The sequence below is a fragment of the Colossoma macropomum genome, unplaced genomic scaffold (assembly GCF_904425465.1).
Source record: "Colossoma macropomum unplaced genomic scaffold, Colossoma_macropomum, whole genome shotgun sequence".
Classification (NCBI taxonomy): domain Eukaryota; kingdom Metazoa; phylum Chordata; class Actinopteri; order Characiformes; family Serrasalmidae; genus Colossoma; species Colossoma macropomum.
In genome coordinates, this window is record NW_023494799.1 from 7,106,105 (window position 1) to 7,128,408 (window position 22,304).

At 40.6% G+C, this 22,304-nt stretch overlaps 1 protein-coding gene across 1 annotated transcript in view; it reads left to right on the forward strand.

Moving 5' to 3' along the window:
• The window catches only part of si:dkey-121a11.3 (uncharacterized protein KIAA1614), a 38,110-nt gene that overhangs the window by 5,059 nt on the left and 10,747 nt on the right, over positions 1 to 22,304 (forward strand). Inside the window, exons 2-5 of the mRNA XM_036587280.1 lie at positions 801 to 1,763; positions 6,162 to 6,234; positions 13,001 to 13,141; positions 19,378 to 20,636. Coding sequence (XP_036443173.1) covers positions 836 to 1,763; positions 6,162 to 6,234; positions 13,001 to 13,141; positions 19,378 to 20,636 — 2,401 coding nt within the window. The 5' untranslated portion in view covers positions 801 to 835. The remainder of the gene's footprint in view (positions 1 to 800; positions 1,764 to 6,161; positions 6,235 to 13,000; positions 13,142 to 19,377; positions 20,637 to 22,304) is intronic.

A 22,304-nucleotide genomic window follows, 5' to 3' on the forward strand; every position in this document is an offset into this window, starting at 1 on the left:
AAATCAGCAAACAGCAAGTTTTCATGGGGTATTATTTTGACTTTCAACTCCCTGCATGTACCTTTCCACCATAAACAGATCCTAGAAAATATGTTTTAGTACAAAACCTTCTCTGAAAAGTATCGTAACACAATAGCAGACATCAAGTAATGTATTCATAACAATTTTGTATAATGTCTTTCTGTGAGGGAGCTTTTAGAGACATGGAACGCTATTTTGGACATCTGGTGAATTAGTTAAAACATCTGGTTAATTAGGCAAAAAATCTCATTCTTATTTTCTATTCAATTCAATTCAGTTGATTTCAATTCAATTCTAGTCTAACCTGCTAAAGGGGAACTCCACTGAAATATTATAAGACTGAATAAATGGCAGAAAAGAAGATAATGTATCTCTTTAATCTGCAGTGCATCGTTGATGAGTGGAGCTTGTGGAGAGTCTCAGTTCACGTTACTATGACAACACTGAGCGTCTTTTCTATGGCAGGGTGCAGGGACTGTGCGTTGCTATATGATTTGCATGACAATTCACTGTGTCACAATGTTGTTGTGTTTGTTCTTATTTCTATGCGCTATGCGTCTGCATAATGGCAGAGCTTTGGTGTGGCAGCTGCTCATTCTCTACATTTATCTAGATTGCACTGAGAATGCATTGTAAGCACTGGAAGCCAATTAGCTACTGAATGTATAGACTTCATAGGTGATAAATCCTAAGCTTGCTGTTATACAGTAACTGTTCATGTAGAAACTTGAAACCACCGAATGACTTTGCCATGCTCTTGTTTCCTATTGTCTCCATAGGTTCTATAACAGTCACCTGACTCTCTGAATGGACCATGGAGGAAGTGGTTGGGGATGAGGACGACAAGCCTGTGGTTGTTGCCTCCCAGCACAATGACTCCCAGCTGGAAGACAGACCAGAACCACAGGAACTTGAAGATAAGGGTCCATGCAACTCCATCCTGGAATTTGGATCTCCCAGTTCCTCATCCACATACCCTCACACCCAGCCACACCCACCCTGCTCACAGGGCTCTGCTGTATCAGCCCTGCAGTCCAAGGTGAAGGCCCTGTCTGAGCGCAAGGCTGTCTGGAAGCAACCGTCCAAAAAGAGCCCAGAAAAGAAGGTGATTCCTGGATCTTACATGCTGGGACGTCCTCTTACTTGGGGATCGAGCAGCAGTGATGAAGACACGGAGCCTCACGCCCAGACTCTTACCTTCCACGGTGTTCAAGAACCTCCAGTGGTGCTTTCCAATGAAGATGACTTCAACCCTGCCCTGCTAGCCCTCCCACGAGAACTTGGAGAAGGAGCGAGTCTGGAGAACATCGCGCAAGATGACAACATCTGTGATGCCAAACAAGACCTTCCATCCTCCTCCTGTAACAAACCATGGGCTCCACCCAAGGGCTTTTGGAGGGTCACCAGGCCGGAGACACTGCTGCTGAATGGAGAAGCTTCAGATGGGCTCATGAAGACAGATTCTGGTGTACAAGAAGAGCTGCACAAGTCCGTTGGTCTGGAAAGCCCCCTCCACACCTGTGGGCACAGCAGGACAGCCCCAGTGGAGCCCATAGGGAGTGGACTCTGGCGTGCTGAAAGTCTAGAGAGCGTGTGCAGCAGCGTCAGCTCACTATCTTTGGCTGAGAGGGTGGAGATGAACCGGAGCATCCTAAGACAAATGCTTCAGAAAGCTCAGAGTAAAAGCAGCGATGGACATCAGGCCCCAGTTACGGAGCAGAAGCTGGAGAACATGCATAGAGGTACAGCCTAACTGTCTACTCCCAGCAAAAAGGGTTCTTAACTTGTAACAATAATGGAACCCTTTTTGGTGTTATATGAAACCAATTTCAAAAGTTCTATATAGAGCCATCTACAGCACATTCTTCCTCAATCTGGGGAACCCTTTCACGATGCAAAGAACCCTTTAATCATGCAAAGGGTTCTTTGAGTGTTCATGGTTCTATATAGACCCATTTTCTTTACTAAAGAAGCCTTGAAAAAACAGTTTTTAAGAGTGTAGACTGGGCTCTAGGCTTATTAGTCAGTTATTAATCTTAAGACTTCATATTCAGTCACGACTATGAATTACTTGCTAACATCTATAGACATAATGTGTAAGTTATGTCATTATGAAAGAGAATAATGCAGGGCCTTTAGATTTAAGGGGTTAAAAGTCTTCCTACTATTTACTTTTATTTTATTTTTTTCTCCTAAGGTCCACATATTACGTCATGTTTTTTTTTGCACCAAAAACACTCATAATTCTTTATTACATATACCTTTAAGACTGGTATATGTACATGACCACTGCTCTGATTGGCTGTCCTGTATTGTGCCTAATTCAAGATGCAGTCTGGGCTGAAACACTCCTTATAACTTCAGTGTGAACAGGAGGGATAAACTGCTGTAGGTTAAATATGTAATGTGCAGTATGGACTAAATGTCATGATATCAGAAAAACATTGAATTCAAGGATGTTTCGGCAGCTTCATTTCTATATGTAGACCATATGGACTCGGGAGTGAATGGTACTTTTTGAAACTTTAACCGTGTTTACATAGTGAAACAAACTCTTTTATTTCAAAAGATTGAAGATAGTAGATAACAAGAGCTTACTGACCTGAATTCTCTTCTGAATGAGTTTGCATGTTCACTCAGGAAAAAAAATCATGTGCATCCTACAAGAAAGGAAGCCTCTTGCATCTTCTATGCAGTGACAGGAAACACAGAAGCACACGGAAAGCTTGAGTTCCACATGCTAGACCTAAGAAAATGTTACTGTTGCTAATGGGGATGGAGGGTAACTCTCCCGGCAGCAAATTCAAATGAACGGCTTTTTTCGGGTCTGTTACTGGTCTCCTTCTGATTTAAAAATCTAATAGTAAAATAATTTTTTTTGATACGCAACTTTGCTTCTAACATTATTCATTCTCATATTGAAAAACCATGAAATGTCTGAACTCCATACTCCACCAGCGCAATGAAAGAACCTGTATCTTATGTTTTGGTTGTTTACTTCGAAAAGGAAGCACAGACAGACTCTCTGCCGCCGCACACTGGAGGAGTAGCTAACAAAAAAGTCTTCGAAGCAATGAATTTAATCAGCCTCTTAAGGTACAACTTGGCACATGTGATTACGCATGTGACTACTCAGCCTTGGCATTTTAACCTGTTACCTTATCAAGTGACACTGATACTTCTGCCTGTTTTGTGAGAAGTGTCTGCTAAATCTCTTTCATCCTCTATGTTGGCAGGTGTGACATTCAGGAATTATCTGAGCTCAAGTGACAGGTGTTGAAGGCCGCAGGGCACAGGACTGAGATTGTTTTTCTGTTTTTATGTGTGAAACATTGTTTTGTCCTGATTTTTTTATTTTACCATTCACTTTAATCTTACGTAAGATTATATGATTTTGAAGCACCCCAACCTGAAATGGGAGTCACGGAAGCAAGTGTGGAGAGTCAGAGAGACAGGCGGCAGCTGGAGGATGAGAATGAGAGTCACAGGGATTAAACAGGATGCAGATGAGATGGATAGCTCTGTCAGATGAAGAGAACACAGGGAGAGGGAGATAACAGGAGATAACATGGCGGATTTAGACTGCCAGATGTGGATGCAAACTGATGCCCACTAATTAAAGGTTTGACAGACAGCTGCTCTGCTGCAGGATAAAAAACAGCGAATCTAAAAGTAGCATAGGAGTTTTATAGAGGTGCAGCAGGACCATCGCAGTTACGCGATTAAAATAAATTGATGATAATAGTGCATATTTTAAATGATCCTCCTCTCTTACAGTAAAAAACATAGCCTGATGGAAACACTCATCAATCATTTATTGATTTTCTATTCAGTCAAAATGGAATCTGTTTTCCAAAATCTGTTTTCTTTCTAATTATGTTAATCTTGTTTTTGTAGGTGAACAGTGAACATGTACTAAGTTTAAACTTTGAATAATGTTCCAGTGACCAATAAATGGCCAATATATTTCACCATATTTCTCTCCTCTGGATGTAAACTGGGCAGTCCTAGTCTTGGGTAACGCTTCCATAAGCATTCCCCTGACCATTCGCAAGGCTGGCGTCTCTGGCCCCGCCCACACAAAATGGTTTCAGAGTCAAAGTGACTTAAGGCTGAAGCTAACCCAGCATAACCAACAGCTAGCAAGCTAGACCACCTGTCTGCAGCTGTCTGTCGCCTGTTCATTCATTTATCCATACACAGACATTGTTCGTTTGTCCGTTCTTTCATTTATGCATTGCTTCGTCCATCCATTTGTTTGTTTGTCCATCTGTTCATCTGTATGTCTGTTCGTCCAGTTATGGTCACATAAAAGCTGGGTGATGATTTTAGTTCTGTATGAGGGGCGGAGCATGCTAGGAGTGTTGGACAGAGAGCTGTCAATCAAGCTGCTCATTAGCCACGCCCACACCGTTCTCAGATAGGTCTGACCAAGGATTTTAAAACTGTGTTTTATCATCTTTTTATCTTATGTTTTTCATTCAAGCTTTTCTAGATGTTTAATATAATACTCAGGTTTAGTATCATACAAACGTTTTTAATATTTCACTCTGTGGTCCTGAGACTTTTAGATATTATTCAGTTTTCAGCATCAGGAAAAGAGCACAAAACATATATTTAAAAGAAAATTACACAGAAAGCTCAAAAATGACATAAAATATATATTTTTTTCAGTATTCACTGTGGCCAGACATCCTTTCAGACCCATAGCGCTGCATTGTTTATCTTCTGTTGTTTATCTTTTTCCAAAAAAGTGATTTGGAACTTTAGAAGGGATATGCATGGTTAGTAATTGTTCATTTATGTCCATTTTTATTGTTTGGCCTTTTTTAAAACCTCTATTTAATCATCATCAAAGAATATTTAATAATCAAAATAATTGGTACTTAATAATACAATTAATAGTGACAGCACTGGCTGCATGAGGCCACTACAGTGCCAGGAAAATGAACAACATATTCCCTTTAGTTATTCATTAATGTACAGAGTCACATAGTAACTTGCATGTTGGAGGTCAACTGTACAAATTCAGCCTAAATTCAGAGACGTGACGCACGCAGTGAATTAAGTGACTTATTTAAAAAGAACATGCTTGAGAATGCACCAGTAAATGTGAGTCATAAGAAAAATTCCAGCTTGTTGGCTGAACCGTAATGGAGATTTATCCCCAAACCTTGTTGCGTGAAAATTGGTTAGCGCAGATAAGCGCAAGAGGAGTGTTCTGTACTGTAGACAGTGGTTTGAATTATAGCTGCACAGTATGCTTGTATTGCATAAGGCTGTATTGTGACATATTATGATTGTAATACACCTTGCATTAAAAAAGCACATTAGTGAATCAGTAATGTGACGTGGTCAAAGACTGGCCTGCATTAATTTGGCCTAGAAGTGAGTGATTTTTCAAAAATATAAGGTCTCGGTAGTTTAAATCATTTTCACAATTAAGAAAATGGACGATATGTAGTTTTTCTGAGGTTTGATATATTGGAACAGACAAGATTTCATATTTCATAAAATTGTTGCCCACCTACACTGACCAAATATAGGGTAGACACCCCTCCTAATTATTGAGTTGAGGTGTTTCAGCCACACCCATTGCTAACAGGGTATAAAAACAAGCACATAGTCATGCAGTCTCTTTAAACAAACACTGGCAGTAGAATGGGTCATACTGAAGAGCTCAGTGACTTTAAATGTGGCAACAATGAAATTTGTGCCCTGCTAGATCTGCCCTGGTCAACTGTAAGTGCTATTACTGTGAAATGGATGCTTCTGGAAGCAAAAACTGTTCAGTCACGAATCAGTAGACCAGGCAGACTCACAGAGTGTGGCTGCTGAGTGGTGAATTTAATATTAATGAATATTAACTTAATATTGATCCCTATGGTTTTGGAATGGGATGTCCAGTAAGCTCATATAGTGTAATGGTCAAGTGTCCACATACTGAACAGTGATTGGTCAAATTGCTCATAGCACACAGTAAAAAAAAAAAAATATGATGTATTAGAGGCTCATTTGCATATCACAGTGTTCTGTGATAGTATTACAAAGGACAATATCACAATAACAATATATTCCAGCCTTAGTTTGAAGTTTGTCTTGGACAGTGTTTTTGACATTTTAAATGTATGTCTCCACAGGTGTGCTGAATGACAGTGACTGGGATTCTGGGATATCTCTCCATGATTGTGAACACACTCAGCACAGCCAGAGGTACATCAGACCACCATCATTACACTAGGCCTGTGCCCAGTGACAACCTAACAGCCTGGCATGAGCGTAAAATTTTATTTTAATTAATTATGATTAATAAAATTCATTAATTGGTTTATTTCATGCAAACCACATCAAGACACTAGTATTTGCACATGTGAATATAACTTTTAAACATATTGTGACATTAATACCACACCTGGTACCACACCTGGTATCACACAACGCTATTGAGCTGCGCTGGTTGAATATGGTCAGTGCTGCAGGCAGATACAATATCATGCCTGTACAAAAAGCTACTTATGTTATGGTGTAGCTTTTAGAACATTCAGGCCATAGTATCAGGGTTCAGATGTCAGACAAAACAACTTCTCAGGAAAAACAATATCATGTCCCATAAAATCAGACTAAGCTAAGCGACTACAGACACCACAGCATTCTTACTAGATTACTTACAGTTTTGTGGTCAAATTAAAGATGATGATATACAACTAACTTCTGCTGAACTGTGCTTTAGTGTTAAGAACCGTCTCAGAGTTACTGGAAGAAAAAGTGTTGCTGTTATTATTAGTTGTACAGGTATCTCTGTAAGTGCATTTTTGGGCACATCATCAGTAAGTGCGATTACATGCACTAATAATCTGATAACTGCAGAAAATCAGATTTTGTCAGTAATCCGATCAACGCATTTATGTGCACTTGAGTAATCAGATAATGGGAAACTCCAGGTCTACATGAGTCATGTAGAAATCGCATTTCTACTTTGCAACCAGCCAATAAACTCACAGAAGATGTAAATGTAACATAAAACTCAAACTTTTATGCTGCAGCTTTTGTTTAAAAACATCGTTACTTTACCTGAAAAAATGAACATACATCATCTAGAAGATGAAGAATATTCAAATCCTTAATTTTTTCGTGAATGTAGTTGGTTTCAGGGTCGCTCCAAAAGTGTTTTGCTGCATCTTGCAGCAATGCTGCTTACTTATTTCCGGTACCGTGGTCTGTTTTCACACATGCACAGTCAGAGAAAGGCTGTGAACTGTGGAGGGAAGAGCTGCTGGTGCTGAGCTCCACATTCTCTTCAGTGCAGGATTTAGATCATATCGCCTGCTTTTTCCTGCCCCTCCTTCCACTTTAGCTACACAGATTAGGGATGCTCAGTGATAGTGCTGGCTGATATATCATTTCACCAGTATAGCGGTATAGATATCAACGTTGATTTTAGTTTTAGTGATTTTGATAGACAATAAAAAGTGCAATGTGTGTCATTTGGTGAGTGATTTAGACAGTTCAAAATAGTAAGCTCCCTTTTTTGGAAATGTGCTTTCTGTCTGGTTAACATTTACAGTACCGTGTTCGTGAGTTGGCTGTAGTATGAGGAGAGGTTGTATGAGGGGAGGACCTCAGGCTCGAGTTCTGGGCAGCCTCTGCTTCAAGCTAGAAGGCCAAACCACCCTTGATGACCAGATAGGACTGCGGAACAGGGAAGAAAAGTCAAATTTAGCTTTATTGTCATTTCTTCTCATCACAGTTGTGTTGAGAGAGGAATGAAATGTAGTTTCTACAGGACACAGTGCTACATTTAACATAGAACAGCAGGAGACAATCGTGCAGACAGACAATACATATCACAGAGACAAACTGTAAAAACACTATAAACCCTTCTGTACAATATACAAGTGTACAACTGTTAAGCACAAGACAATGGAGAAAACTGACCAGCTGCTGTACTGCAGGCGAAGTACAGATGTAAAGGGACTGTGGATGTAAGGCGGGTGGCATTAAGGTTTTGCAACAAAGAACAGAGGCTGGGTGCAGAAGGTAAAGTCTGGAGGACTTGGCTTGAATGTTCCTAGCCTTCTTTCAGATGGGAGTGGTGTGAACAGTCCATGCAATGGATGAGAGGGATCCTTCCTGATGCTTTCCTTTTACATAGTTTGGTGTGAATTTCCTTCATGGCAAGGAAGCCGCAAGCTGGAAGGCCCAGTGATGGACTGGGCAGTCTTCACCAGTCTCTGCAGCGGTTTCCTACCAGAGACGGAGCAGTTTCCATACCAGAGTGATGCTACTGGTCAGGATGGAAGGATCGATATGTATCGGTATCGGCCGATTTTCAGCCCAGATATGCGATCGTAGATTGGCCGATATCTCTCTGACTTAGCCGATCCTGAGAGCTGATCAGGGACGTAAAGCATATGAGCCATATTTTACCTGAGGCGCCAGAATGTAACTGCTGCACCACTTAAGGTGGAATAGTTGAACAAGAAGCTGGCGAACAGAAAGCCACTGTATATCAGCCATTTTTGTCGTATTTTAAAAAAAAATCCATCAGCGAAACAGGAGGACTGTTGTGACTTGTTAGCTGCGCCGGCTATTTCGGTGGCTACGCTAACCTGAGGCGCCAGAGTGAAGCTGCTGCACCATTTAAGGTGGAACGGGAAATTTCGAACAAGAAGCTGTAAAAAAGAAACTAACTTCAGCTTCACTGAGAGGTGAAGGGCACGATAAGGGGTGAGGAGGTTGCTCTGTAACATTAACTTTGCTGTTTCACAGAACCAATAGGTCAGTATTGTTTGCTAATATTTGTGATTGCTAATACCAACTGGTTAGCTTCGCAGTAGCAGTTGTAGCGACAGTTCACTGTTTTTTTTGTCCGTACAATGTTTGCGAAGGGTTTTATGGCCACGAAGATCTAAAAAAAGTGTCATTAGCCTTGGAAATGTGCGTCCATGGATTTGGGGGTCGAAGCTTCTGAAGGAGTACTGAAGGGATGGGAGTATTTATTTTGTTGCTGAGTTCAAATAACAGCCCTCAATCGGTATCGGCTATCGGCCGACCTCGTGGACTTAAAAACACTGATCGGTCCATCTCCGCTCTCTGTGTTGCTTCTGTAGAAGGTTGAGGATGAACTTGAGCAGGCCAGCCCTCTTTAGTCTCCTTAGGAAGTAGAGACACAGTCCTTCACTAAGGAGGGGGTGTTCAAGGACCAGGAGAGATTGTCAGTGATCTGCTCTTCCAGGAATCTGAAGTTGTGCACTGTCTGCAGTGCTGTACTGCTGATGTGCAGAGGAGCGTGTGTCTGTCTGAGGTCTGCAGTCATCTCTTTAGTCTTATTTAGAGAGAGATTATTGTCCATGCACAAGACCTCCGGTCTCATTCTTGTTGGAGATGAACTGTAGGGTCATCAGCAAACTTGATAATACTATTGCTCTGATGTTGGGTTGTAGGTGAGCAGGATGTACGGCAGCAGACTCGGTACCCTGACTCAGTATCCTGACTGTCTGAGGTCTGATGCTCAAGAATGTCTAGACCCCAGTTACAGAGAGATGAGCTTAGTCCAAGTGAGTGGAGTTTGCTGACTAGTTCCTTGTGTATGATGGCGTTGAATGCTAAGCTGAAGTCGATAAACAGTATTCTAACATAAGACTGTTGTCAAAGTTTGATAAGGCTAAGTGGATGGCGGTAGTTGTGGCATCCTCAGTGGAGCGGTTTTGCCTGTAGGCATATTGGTGGGGTCCAGTTTTGATGGATTTGATTCCTTAATGTGTGCCACGACCAGCCGCTTGAAGCACTTCATGACAGTTGGGGTTAGTGCGACTAAGTAGACGTTAAGGCTTGTGACAGACGACAACTTTGGCGCTGGGGTGATGGTGGCTGATTTGAAGCATGTTGGAACAGCAGCCAGCTCCAGGGAGATGTTGAAGACATCAGTGAAGACAGCAGCTGGCTAATAAGTGCACTCCTTGAGCACATGTCCAGGAATGTTGTCAGATTTTCATGGGTTTACCTTTAGCAGGGTTCTCCTCAAATCTACTGCATTCACAGACAGCACCTGGTCGCCGGGGGAGGCAAGATCCTCACTGCTGGCACAGTGTTGGATGCTTCGAAACAAGCATAGTAATTGTTTAAAGCATCCGGGAGGGCAGCGTTGTTGGTGCGGGCAAGGTGATTCTTCCCCCTGTAGTCAGTGGCAGTTTGAATGCCCTGCCACATACGTTGTGAGTTGTTGGTTGTGAAGTGTTTCTGTATTTTCAGTGCATATGAAGCCTTGGTGGTGAGGCTGTTTCTAGTTGCCCTGAGTGCTGCTCTGTCACCCCAATCTGGAGGCAACATCACTGGCCCTGAACAGAGAAACATGCAAATTCGAGCCAGCCAAGAGGTGAGGTGAAGTGAGATGAGCGAAAAAAATTGTCACAGGAAACTGAGGTAGAAATGGAAATTTATAGGAATTTAGGGAGCTTCAGGTGTGGTCCTCTTCCCAAACTTCCATATTTCATAACCCTATTAAGGTTTCTTTTAGTGTTAAGAGAAGAAAAGAGAACAAAATTACTCAGTCAGGCTTGTAAGATCTGACCTGGTACTGTATTATATTTGGAAATCATTGTGATATTGAAAATCAGTATCGCCCAGTTCTGCTGGATGGTATCAGGCCTTTACTGGTGTAGGCTAAAACTGTAATCACTGATGTCAGCTCAATATTAAGTTCTGGCAATATTTAGGGCCCAATGAAGCATTAATTAGCACATGTTCTGCTTGAACAGATGGGCTGTAGCCATGTACAGAAGGCAAAATTAAAAGCAATTTTTTCAGTGCAGTTTTACCAAAGCTGTTTAATCTGATCTACTGTCATCTTTTTCCTTCTTAAATCTGAATCTAAAATGTGATGAGTGGTTGATTTAAACATGGAAATCACACATTAGCCTAGAATTTTTGTTTTAAGGCAGAGATTTTACTGTGAGAAAACCAACTCAGTGCCTCTAATGTTCTAGTACTATAAGATGACAAGAGTCTGAAGCTTTGTGTCTACTTTTGATCTTTTTTCCATGCTCCTAACCTTAGATGCCATGTAATCAAAACAATATGTGGTTAAAAAAACCCTTACCATATGAAATGATCTGGTCTTTACTGTCTGCTGGATTTTCACAAAATGAAACAGAAACAACTTTTCCTTTGAGATAAAATGGTAACATGCGACCTAAATGTACAGATTTACTTTAGATATTGCAGCTGATTTTCTGTTAAAATGTATTACGAGTAGAGATGGCACCGATCCAGGTATCAGCATTTGCAGCAGTAAATGCTGGATTGAACATCAGAGGGAAAGTAAAATGTGAATCTGATCCAACCTTGTAACGAATCTGCCCTGAAATAGTGCTCAACCCATACTGGTGTTTCTTCCTGTGGGGTAGTAGAGTGTTTGAGTAGTTTAAGCTTAGTAGCGTACTTTTAAAAGAATCATCTTAAGTGAAGGGCTCCTATTAAATACAGCTTATTTTAGAGCTTAGCAGTTTTTAAAGAAGAAATGAAACTCAAGGTTTCAATTACCACTGTTGTTATGTCCAGTGCTCCATAAAAAACTGTTTAACTACACTGAAGTAAAGCCAAATCAAGACTACAGAAAGACATCAATAATAGACACGTGGCTTAAAATGTACACAGAGGAAGGCAGTCAGTCTTTTAGATAAGCAGACAAATGCTAATGGTATGTTACCTCAGCTAACACTACTAGCCTTTGTTTTTTCAAACAGTGAGTTTGTGAGAAGTTAGAAAGCAGAGGTATTAAATTATGTTGAATGTTTACTTTCATTAAATGCGTGTAAGTAAGAGTGTATGCAGTGCTCTTACCGTGACGTAATGTATGTAGCATAGCAATGCTTTTTACTGTATGTGCTATGTGGTGCTGTGCGGCATGCAATGTCCTTAAGATGTGATTTACCCTAGAATCAGTGGCAACCTGTGACTATTGAACTAGGTTTTCAGTTCGAGCCATAAATGTGAAACCTTGGTCAGAAATGAGGAAAAAACACCACTATGATAATGCTAGTGTCCTTATTGGATTCCAGTAGTATGTTAGCGCTAAGCTTACAGCTACAGACATTAACTTATATTTAATTAGTAGTATCTTAAATTAAGAGTCCCAGCATAGAGCTGCCGCCGCTGTTGTCCATTTCTAACATCTGACTGAAATGCATCAGTCAGGCTACCATTCATACTCCTATCAGTGATGTATTAAGGACTTCCAGAAAGCCTTAAATTATGTTTTTTTTTTCCTCAGAATTTATAAATAAAAATATTATTGATTTATTTCACTGTGACTTCTAAATAATGTTTGTGGTTAATCTGACACATTTGGCCTTAAGTTCAAGTCATAGCCATTGTGAGAGCTTGCTTGGCTGTGTATCCATGTAAACACTACGTAGAAAAAAGTCTTGATTGGATCATTTTTGTTGGTCATTTCAAAAATGTATCCCCCTGATTTTTTTTTTTAACCAAAAACTTATCAATGCAATCAGAGAATTACTACAATATTTGCATAGTTTAAACACAAGTAATTATATTAAATTTAAAATGAATTAAAATTCCAGAAATGTATTTTTTATTTCGCAGAAATGATTAGACCTCTGAAGGCCTAAAAGCCTGACTGCTTACATTTAAACATGTTTTCCTCTGTTTTGTCTGGATTACAATAGACACATGATGTCATTTTAATGTAATCAGAAACATTGTGGTGCGTAAACATAATCATAATCCACTTTGCACACATAATCAGATGCTTCTCTCTCTTTCTGTCTCTCTCTCTCTCTCTCTCTCTCACACACACACACACGCGCACACACACTCAGCCCCGTCAGCCTAATTAGTGGTGACGGCCTGCTCCACTTAATCCTCGGCTGTATGAGTGTCCCTCCTGCACAGGAGCTGACGTGTGCCTCTCTCTCTCTCTCTTTCTCTGTGCGTGTGTCTCCGTCCGGTGGGGCCGCAGGGCCTTTGTTTGGGGCGACGGGTTGCCGCTGAGTCCTCGCCATGAGCAGGCCAAACGACTCTTGGAGCGTGCGCGCATGAAGGCCCGCTCTAACCCGCTCAAAGCCGACCACACCATCCTACCCGTCCAGAGGGACAACCCGTGAGTATATTATCTCCCTCGCTGTCTCTCTGTCTGTCCACAGCACACTGGGAGGGCTGGGGGGTTTGTGTTGTTGACTGAGAAGGCTTAAGAACCCACCCATAGAACCTTTGATACCCTTCGATTCATCCAGGAGTGTAGCAACACAACCTATTGTATTGTAGTGTTCAGTTCAATACTCACAGGTGTCGGACTATACATTCAACAGGCTGGAGTAAATGAAGCACTCAGTTTAAAGGGGAAGTCCACAGATTTTTCAGCATTTCTGCATAATTAAATGGGTAAGATGTAAACAAAGTCATTCACAGTGATCTGATGTAAAATGCTTCATTCTAGAGAAGCGTACCCAGTCAGAATTGTTCACAGTGGTGGTGATAGGAACCAGACATTTGATCTTAATGCCTGAGTTTGAAGCCTTTAAATGCTACATCACAGAAAGTAATTACATGAAATTGTTATGAATATGCTATCTGGTGCCTGAGATATTGGTTTATGAGAGTTTTGAGAAGGTTTTAGCTTAAAACTAAGGCTAATTTTTTTGGGATATTTGTGGTGAAGAGGTGCATGTAGGGTAAGGCAAAATAGTTTTAAAGAAAACTTCTTTTTTTTTTTATTTGCCTTAATTTTACCATTTTCAACACAACATATAAAAAATCATGGACTCAGTAAGTTTCTATTCAACAAAACATTTCACATCAAATCACTCTGAATTACTTTGTTTACATCTTAACCATTTAGTTTTGTAGAAATTTTGAAAAACCAGTGAAATTGCCCTTTAAATAATGGTTAAATAAATGTTTTTAAAGTATCTTAAATGGGAACTACACCTTTTTTTTCAAAATTTCTGCATGATTCATGAGTCAACGTGTCAACAGTCATTCAGAGTGGTTTGGCGTGAAATGCTTCGTTCTAGAGAAACTTGCAGAGTCAGAATTGTTCACAGTGGTTGTGATAGGAACCAGACATCCACCTCTAAAAGCTCCCTCACAGAAAGTTATTACATGAAATAGTCATGAATACTCTGCCTGATGTCTGAGACACTGATTTTATGATAGTTGTGTGACAAAGCTTTGGCCTAAAATGCTTTTTAATTAATATATTTTAATCCATTCATGGTGGAGGGATTCATGAAGGATGTTCTAAGGCAAAATAGTCCCCAGAGACAAAACTGTTTTTTCAGATTGACCATCATTTACCATCATCAAGATGACATATATAAACTCACATTCAAAACACTTAAACACTTAAGCACTTAAGCCCACAGTGGGGGCAGACCATGCCTCCTCTAAAAATATTGTTTCCTCTTTTCCTCAAATTGAGAGCAGGGAGAAAAAGACGTCAGCGTACTTTAGCTCACAGCTAACATCTTAGCTTGTGGATAGTGCTTTATTATAAAATATTGTGCTTGAGAATTTTACACGAGAATGCTCTAATAAACTGAAAATCAAAACTTTAACATATGAGCATAAGGTAGATTTTCAGCCACTCCTTATTGTTAATGGATAAAAATACATCGAATTGAGATTGAAGCGAACCGCCGGATCATATCAAACCAAATTATGAATTTGAAACCGTTACCCCTCTGACGGATCTCTATTATGTCTTATAAAAGCTGCCTTGATAAGCTGATATGCTCAGCATACACTCAGAGCATCCATGCTTTGCTGTAGCTGTTTGTGTCCAGCTCCGGCTGTTTTGCTGTGAATAGTGTGGGGGTTTTAAATCTCCATCTATATTCTGAGCTACAGGACTGCTGTGTGTTTCATTTGCTGTGGAGTGGGGCGGTCGATGGAGGGGGGGAAGTGCTCAGTGAAGCCGTGCTTTCTTTCAGCAGCAACAGGTGCTGGGTCTCTCTTGAGCAGGGCTGTTTTTGTGCTGTGGTCATACAGTAATCTGGCAGATCTGCTAAATGCTGCACGTTAAGAAGCCAGTTTATACTCTACACATTATCGCTGTCATTAGAAAACCTCTGTTTTTTCAGCTTTTACTTTTTACACTGTTTGAAAATGATACCTGCCATTTGCATGTGAAGAGAATAAATTAAAGCTGCTTTATGTATGTTTTGGGGATGTGGAGACCTCTGTGGTGGAAATATGTAATTGCATGCAATATGCTTCAGACCCCTTCCCCGGGCAGATGAATCTGCTGTGAGTGCGTTTAAAGAGTAATGAAAGAGAAGAGTAGAGTGAATTATCTACTGTTGTCATCATACGCTCATCAGTATAATGTTAATATGGCATTTGAGGCCTAAACCTTCTTTTTGAGACTGTACGTGAGACATGCTTACGTAAAGACGTGTGTTGTCTGAAAAACTCCTGTAAAATCCGACCTGACGTCTCTTACTATTCCAGGCTTTACAGGGCGACTTGTGGCAGCTCACACACACCATATTTTATCATGTTTTTTTTCTCCTCACTGAGTAATGCTACTTTCAATTTTCCTTCTTTTCAATCTTACATACTGCAGCTTTAACCAAAGCAAACCTTTCACATTTTTGTTGATACAGTAACAGATTTTTTCTCCCTACTCCTTTAAAATTGTAATTTAGGAGATACAAGCAATACTTCATATTCTTTATTTTCCATATCATATCAATTTTTATAAAACTTTGATTTATTTCACTGTCATATCAATTAAATAGCAGCAGCCTGCAGCCTAGTAATAGTGAATGGAATCAAATTAGCTTATGCTGTTAAACGTAGCACGCTGAGTCTGCCTCGGCCTTTCCAGACACACGCTTGCGCTTCTATTTAAGACGGCAGAGTTATATAAGCTATCTTTAATTATACAACAATTACACGAGGCTGCCTCTAAATCCTGGTCCCTCGTCGAGAGACGACATCAGCAGTTTTTCTCTTTCTGTCTGTCCCACACACACAGTCACAGATGGATAAGCCACACTGACAGCTGTCTCCATGTTTGGTAATAAAATACACCCCTGTGCCGCAGTATCCAGAACAGATTAGAGGGGGAACATCACACAGTGCTTATGGATCAGAGTTCTGACAAATTCTCGACTAAATTGGACAACACCATACAAGCTGTTCTCCTGCAATTATAATTATAATAATGATTGTAATTATAATGTTAGTTGCTTTTATGTTATTTCCAGATGTGGTTTAATGAATCAGTACTTTCAATAAAAAATGTATCAAAATAAGTTAAGATCCTCTACAGGGAACAAACTTAAATACTTAAGTTTTAGGGCACAATTTCTATTTATTTGCTGAAAATTGTACATTAAAATATGCAGAAGTGTGTTCTCTGTAGAGGATGGGTTAACTTATTTTCAGATAATCAACAAAACATATCATTTGACCAGGGCGTTTAACCTTTTGTATAGGACTGTAGTATGGATGAAACTGGTCTCAGCTTGCAAATACAAAATGTTTTAAATAGAAAACAAGAGATAATATGTCTGGATTTAGTTAGGATTTGTAGTTTTGATTTAAACCTCAGACCTACCAGCTGTTCCTCTATGTCCTCTTATCCTGCTTCTTTATAATAATAATAATAATAATAATAATAATGATAATAATCATAATAATAACAGTAGCAATAATAATAATAATAGTTATTATTATTATTGTTGTTGTTTTGTTGTTGTTTCTATTACTACTATTGTTACTAAATGTGTTTTCATTTTTAGTTTTTCATTGGTAGTAGTGTTATTTGTTTATTAGTGTTAAATAAGAAATATAATAAATATTAACAATAACACAAAATAAAATAGAAAACAAGAGAGAATAAGTTTTGATTTAAGCCTCACTCCTACCAGCTGTTCCTCAATGTCTTCATATCCTGCTTCTTTATAATAACAATAACAATAATAATAACAGTAATAATAATAATAACAATAATAATAATAATAATGGTTATTATTATAGTTGTTGCTATTACTACTACTACTACTACTATTATTATTATTATTATTATTATTATTATTATTATTACTAAATGTGTTTCTATTTTTAGTTTTTCATTGTATTAGTATTATATATTTATTAGTGTTAAGTGTGAAATATACTAAATATTAACAATAAAATTAAAACATAATAGTATTAATAAAGTATCAGGGACGCATGATCGTGATCTGCCAAGATTGTAATCAACAGATTTTTACTCCAAACATGCAATCTGCAACAGACATTATTTTATTTGGGCTGATCTGTGTTGCAGTTTTATGACATAAATAATGTGAGGCAGGTAAGTGCACTTGTACTGTATTTGAACGCTGCTTATACCACAATTTCATATTTATATATGACTCATTGTACTAAATAGCCAGTTGCCTCTTACTTTCAATGTAGAATCTGTTAGATTCATATTATTCATATAAATAAGCAGCTGATGTTTCTTTTAAGAATTTAAAATGCCAGTTTGCACCATTAAAGATAAATTATCTTTTACAAAATTAATATAAACATTCTAAATAAAAGAGCAGTAAAACTTTACACTGTAAGGATATATTACATGTATTGCACATGAAGTAAAGAGCAAATAATAATATGTAAGTTGTGGCTTCTTTGGCTAATAGCAATTACTGAAAATGAGCTTTATAGTCCACACAGTGTGAGGGCTTTGTTTTGGGTTTAAAGGCCAATAAAGATCATCCCAAAAAAATGGGCTGTTGGACAGTCTGGGTGCAAAGAAAGAGATCGGAGTCAGACAGAAAAAAATTATGAACAGTGCATCATTAGAAAGTATTACTATTAGCACAGGAATAGAACAACAAAACTAGTTTTAATAATAATAATATTATTATTACCACATTGTTAATATATTACTGTTAGCATACTGCCTTGCCTAATTGTTATAAATCTAAAAGCATGTACAGTTCTCTGCAGTGGTTGGAACACACTGATTAATTACATGTTGGCATTTTTCTGCAATTTTTGTAGTGCACAATTTCCATTTTTCAATTCTATCGTTTCAGTTCTATGTATTAGTATATAAAATATAAAATTCTATAAAAAAGTTCTCCGTAGAGGGTGTATTAACTTATTTTCACTTAGAAAATCAACAAGACTTCATCTGGGGGCGCTCAGGGATGCCCAAACTTTCGCATGTGTCTGAAAGTGCCTTCAGTTGCTTCACTGTATTTAGGTCTGCCTGCAGCGACTCTACTTACATTTCCAGAGCGTAGCAGCTGGGCATTGCTGAAATAGTCCAGTTGTGGTGAAATATGTTACTGTGCAGCCTGCTGGTGCTGAGGAGGCAGCTGCACTGAGCCTGATCTCTCCACTTAATGGGTATGAAGCATGTGGGGAATGCAGGGCCTTGCGGAGAGCAGCCGAAACACAGGGAGGCATTCCACAGCCATTCGGTCTCGCCTCTGAGTCTGTGCTGGGAGGCTGAACGCTGACCACTTTAGCGTGTGCATGTTTTTCTGTGCATGTGTCCGCTGTATATAAGTGTACAGCAGTGATGTTTTTGTGTTATCCCAGCTCTGACACACTAGATCCGACTAATGGTCCAATTAACCCCTTAAAGTCTGGGCTTACTATTCATTCCTTATTCTTATGGCTTATTATCCAAGACTACTATGAATTACTTAGTAACTAATATGGGACGTCTCTGTACAGTGTGCATTTAGAAGAGCGAGGAATGAAAGTCTGGATCTGCTTGGAATTTGAGGGGTCAACAAGCCCTTCCTGAGTTGAAGTGGGCGTGTTAGAGCAGGGAGAACACAAAAATGTCCGGGCAGGACTACCCAGGATTTAGAAGCAGTACTTTTTAAGGAGCAATTTTCCCAAATTGACTGAAATTCTGGAATGTTTTATACCAAAACATATTCAAAATAACATTTTAACCTAATCAGAATACTTATTTCCAATCTCAACAGCAGATCTAGATGCAAATCTACAAATTATGCAGCGCATAGATTTATTGTCTTTTCTATTTATGGGAAAAACTACAGAATTGTGGTGTAAAATGCTTTTCAATTAAGACACTGTTGTTTGCGTTACATGTATTTGTCTGTGGATGGCTGTTGTTATCCTGCAGAGTCAAGATCACAGGCTGGAGTGATGTACGACGTGTCGACTGTTTTAGTGCACTAAATTTATTCACATTAATTTATTACGTTTATAACATGATTTTCAACCTTTTTGCCTCTGTACTTGGTTTTAAGGGGCAAAAAGTTTGCCCTCACTTGTTTTTCTAACACTACTACTTGTATAGAACAATCCAGCCGTTTTGTAATGTTTTCTGTATATGTATGTGTCTCTGCTCAGGGATCTGCTCTCTTGGACCGGGGTCTCCCTGCAGCGGGCTCCTCTAGCGGGGAAGGAGGGGGTGGCGGCAGGTTCAGGGAACGTCAGCGACTCGTCCAGCAGCGACTCAGTCGGAGGCCCCCGACGCAGACACGGCCAGTCGCCAACACGCGTCCGCTTTGAGGACGAGTCAGAAAAGGAGGCGGAGTTTCGCTACCTGGAGCGCTTGCGCCAGCGCCGGCGGGCTGGAGAGAGGGCGCAGGGCCTGCTGGGGTCCAAACCCAGCCTGGCCTCATATGTGAACGGCAGAGGCGCGGAGACAGCCCGGGGCAAGGAGGACTCACCACTGTGGAAATACAAAAACAGAAAAGGTCAGGAGGGGCTTGCTAATTCTAGCAGTGCTAACGGCCATTACAAATCCCTAGTGCATGAGGCTGTGGGCCGACAGTGCAATTCCTGTGGGACGATACTGGATGGACAGAAGGCAGGGGAGAAAATACTGGACGAGGCTGTTTCAGACTCTCTCCCGTTATCCCTAGCACCTGCTGATGGAGAGTCCGAGGGAAGGACTGTCCCATGCTGGGTGGCCCCCACCCTGCCCAACCGCCTGGTCCGAATAGAGCAGATTAAAGAGACGTACATTGGAGCGGTGGGCACTGTTATTGTGGACAGCGATGGCACGCATTGTAGAGGTACAGCTAGCATGGACAGTACTAGCAGTAGAGGGTCTCTACAGAAGCAAAAGAGAAAAAGTAGAAGAAGGGAAGGAAGCCCAGAGGCAACAGCCAATGGGCTGGTATCATCAGGGTCACCACCCACTTCCAGGCCCACAACCAACGGTGCAGATGTGCACCTGTCTAATGGCACCATAGCAGTGCCTCCTAACCCCTACGCTCCAGAGCAACTGGGACAGAAGGTACCGGTTATCTTGTGCAAGTCCCAGCCCAACTTTAAAGCCCCCGTGCCACCTCCAGTGCCTCCCAGAGGAGAAGCTCCAAGCCCCCAGCTCCCCCAGCCTATCCCCCCACCCCTCCAGCCCAGAAAGTCTGCTCTGAAGTCTGCCTCAAAGGAACGTTCCAATGGCCAACGAATGGTCAAGCTCATGCCTTCTCCACAGTATCGCCTCGTGCACCTGGACTCTGCAGAAGAAGGGACTGATGTGGATGGCAGTCCTGAGGTCAGTCCTGCTCTGGGGAACCCATCCAAAAGCTCGACACTGAAGCATCCCACAGCCAGCAACACTGCCACACATCCGGGACACACTGGATACCAACCAGCAGGTGGATATCTTCACCATCTTTACTGACCAACTGCATGTTTCATTACAAATAAAGCAGAATTACTCCTGTTTAATTGGATTGCTCTTTGTAAGTGCAGACTGTATGGGTCCCCTTTCCAAATTTAAAACAGTCAACTGCCTGTGTTGGCCCTATTGTCCAGAGATTGCAAGTTCGATCCTTGACGATGCCACAGCCATCTGTGGCCGGGAGTCCGAGAGATCAAAATTAGCCTGATTGTCTTTGAATGGTCAGGATGGTCCTGTTTATGCTACCCAACATGGGTGTTCATTGGCTGATGTCACAGAATTGGCAGGCAGTGTTCTCGTGTTGAGCTGACCAATCACATCGCATTAGCAGCAGTTCTAAAAGATGCCATGCAGTGGCTTCATGTCTTGGAGAAAGCTTGTGCTAGCCTTCTCCCCCTCAGCCTAGTGGCAGACCCAGCTAGCAGGTGGAATTGGCAATGACTAAACTTTTATTTCTGGTCCTTGAGGTTCCCGTCTGTCTAGGGTCTCTGGGTAGTTGTTTCTACTACTCACCCAGCAGTGATGCCCCTGTGTGTTAGATATGAGTGCTGGGTTGCTAATGACCCAAGGTCTGTATGTTTGGTTAGTAAAATATCCGTGCATTCACAGGTAATTATAAATAGCCCCATAAATACCTTTTAAAAGAAACTGTCTTATATAAGTAAAGTCTAATTTAATGAAATGGAGATTTAGACATGGATTTAATACTGACTAAGTAACACTCTGGGGTTTATATACAAAAATGACTTGTTCATACTTCGGTTATTTCAGTTTAAACCGAAGAGTCAAACACTAAAACTCTGAGTTTGTACGCGAGACCAAAATTCAGTTATTCAGTCTCATAATTGTAAACTTTACACATTTGCTTCATAGTACTTCGTGAATAATTCGTAACAGGTACTGAATAATAAGTCTGGGTTTCAGGGTGTTAAAAAGGTGAATTTGTGGGGTCAGTTTCACAGACAGGGATTAAGCCAGTCCTGGAGTACATTTTCCACTTAAAGAGAGTCTCCATTCAGAATGCTGTGTAGTCCAGGACGTGCCTGTTTGCGCTGCGCTACAGCCTCAGCAGGGATTTTACTGTCAGCAGGCCCCTAATCCCACTGAGGCCTGCCCAGCCAGCACTGAGACTCAGCCCTGCTCGGTCTCTCTCTCTCTCTCTCTATCTCTCTATATCTCTCTCTCTCTCTTTCCCTCACTCAATCTTCCCTGTGTCCTTTTCTCTCTCTTCCTTCTTTCTGTTTCTCTCTTTCCTCTTTCTCTTTCTCTTATTTCTTTATCTCCCCTTTCTCTTTCTCTCTTTCACTTCCTTCTTTCTCTGTTTCTATCTCCACCTCTGTTTCCCTCTCTCTCTCATCGTTCTCTTTTCTCTCTCCCCTCTTTCTCCCTTTCTTTCCTCTCTTCTCTTTCTCTCTCCTTCTCTTTCTCATCTCTCTCTTTCTTCTCCCTTCTCTGTCTCTCCCTCTCATTTTCTGTCTCACTGTCCATCTTTCTTTCTCTGTCGCTCTTTTTACCTTCTTTCTCTTCTATGTCTTGCTCCCCTTTTTCCTCCATTCTTTCTCCCTCTTTCTCGCTGTTTCACTCTTTTCCCTCTTGCTCTCTCATCTATTTCTTTCTCTCCTTTCTTTCTCTCTATCTCTAA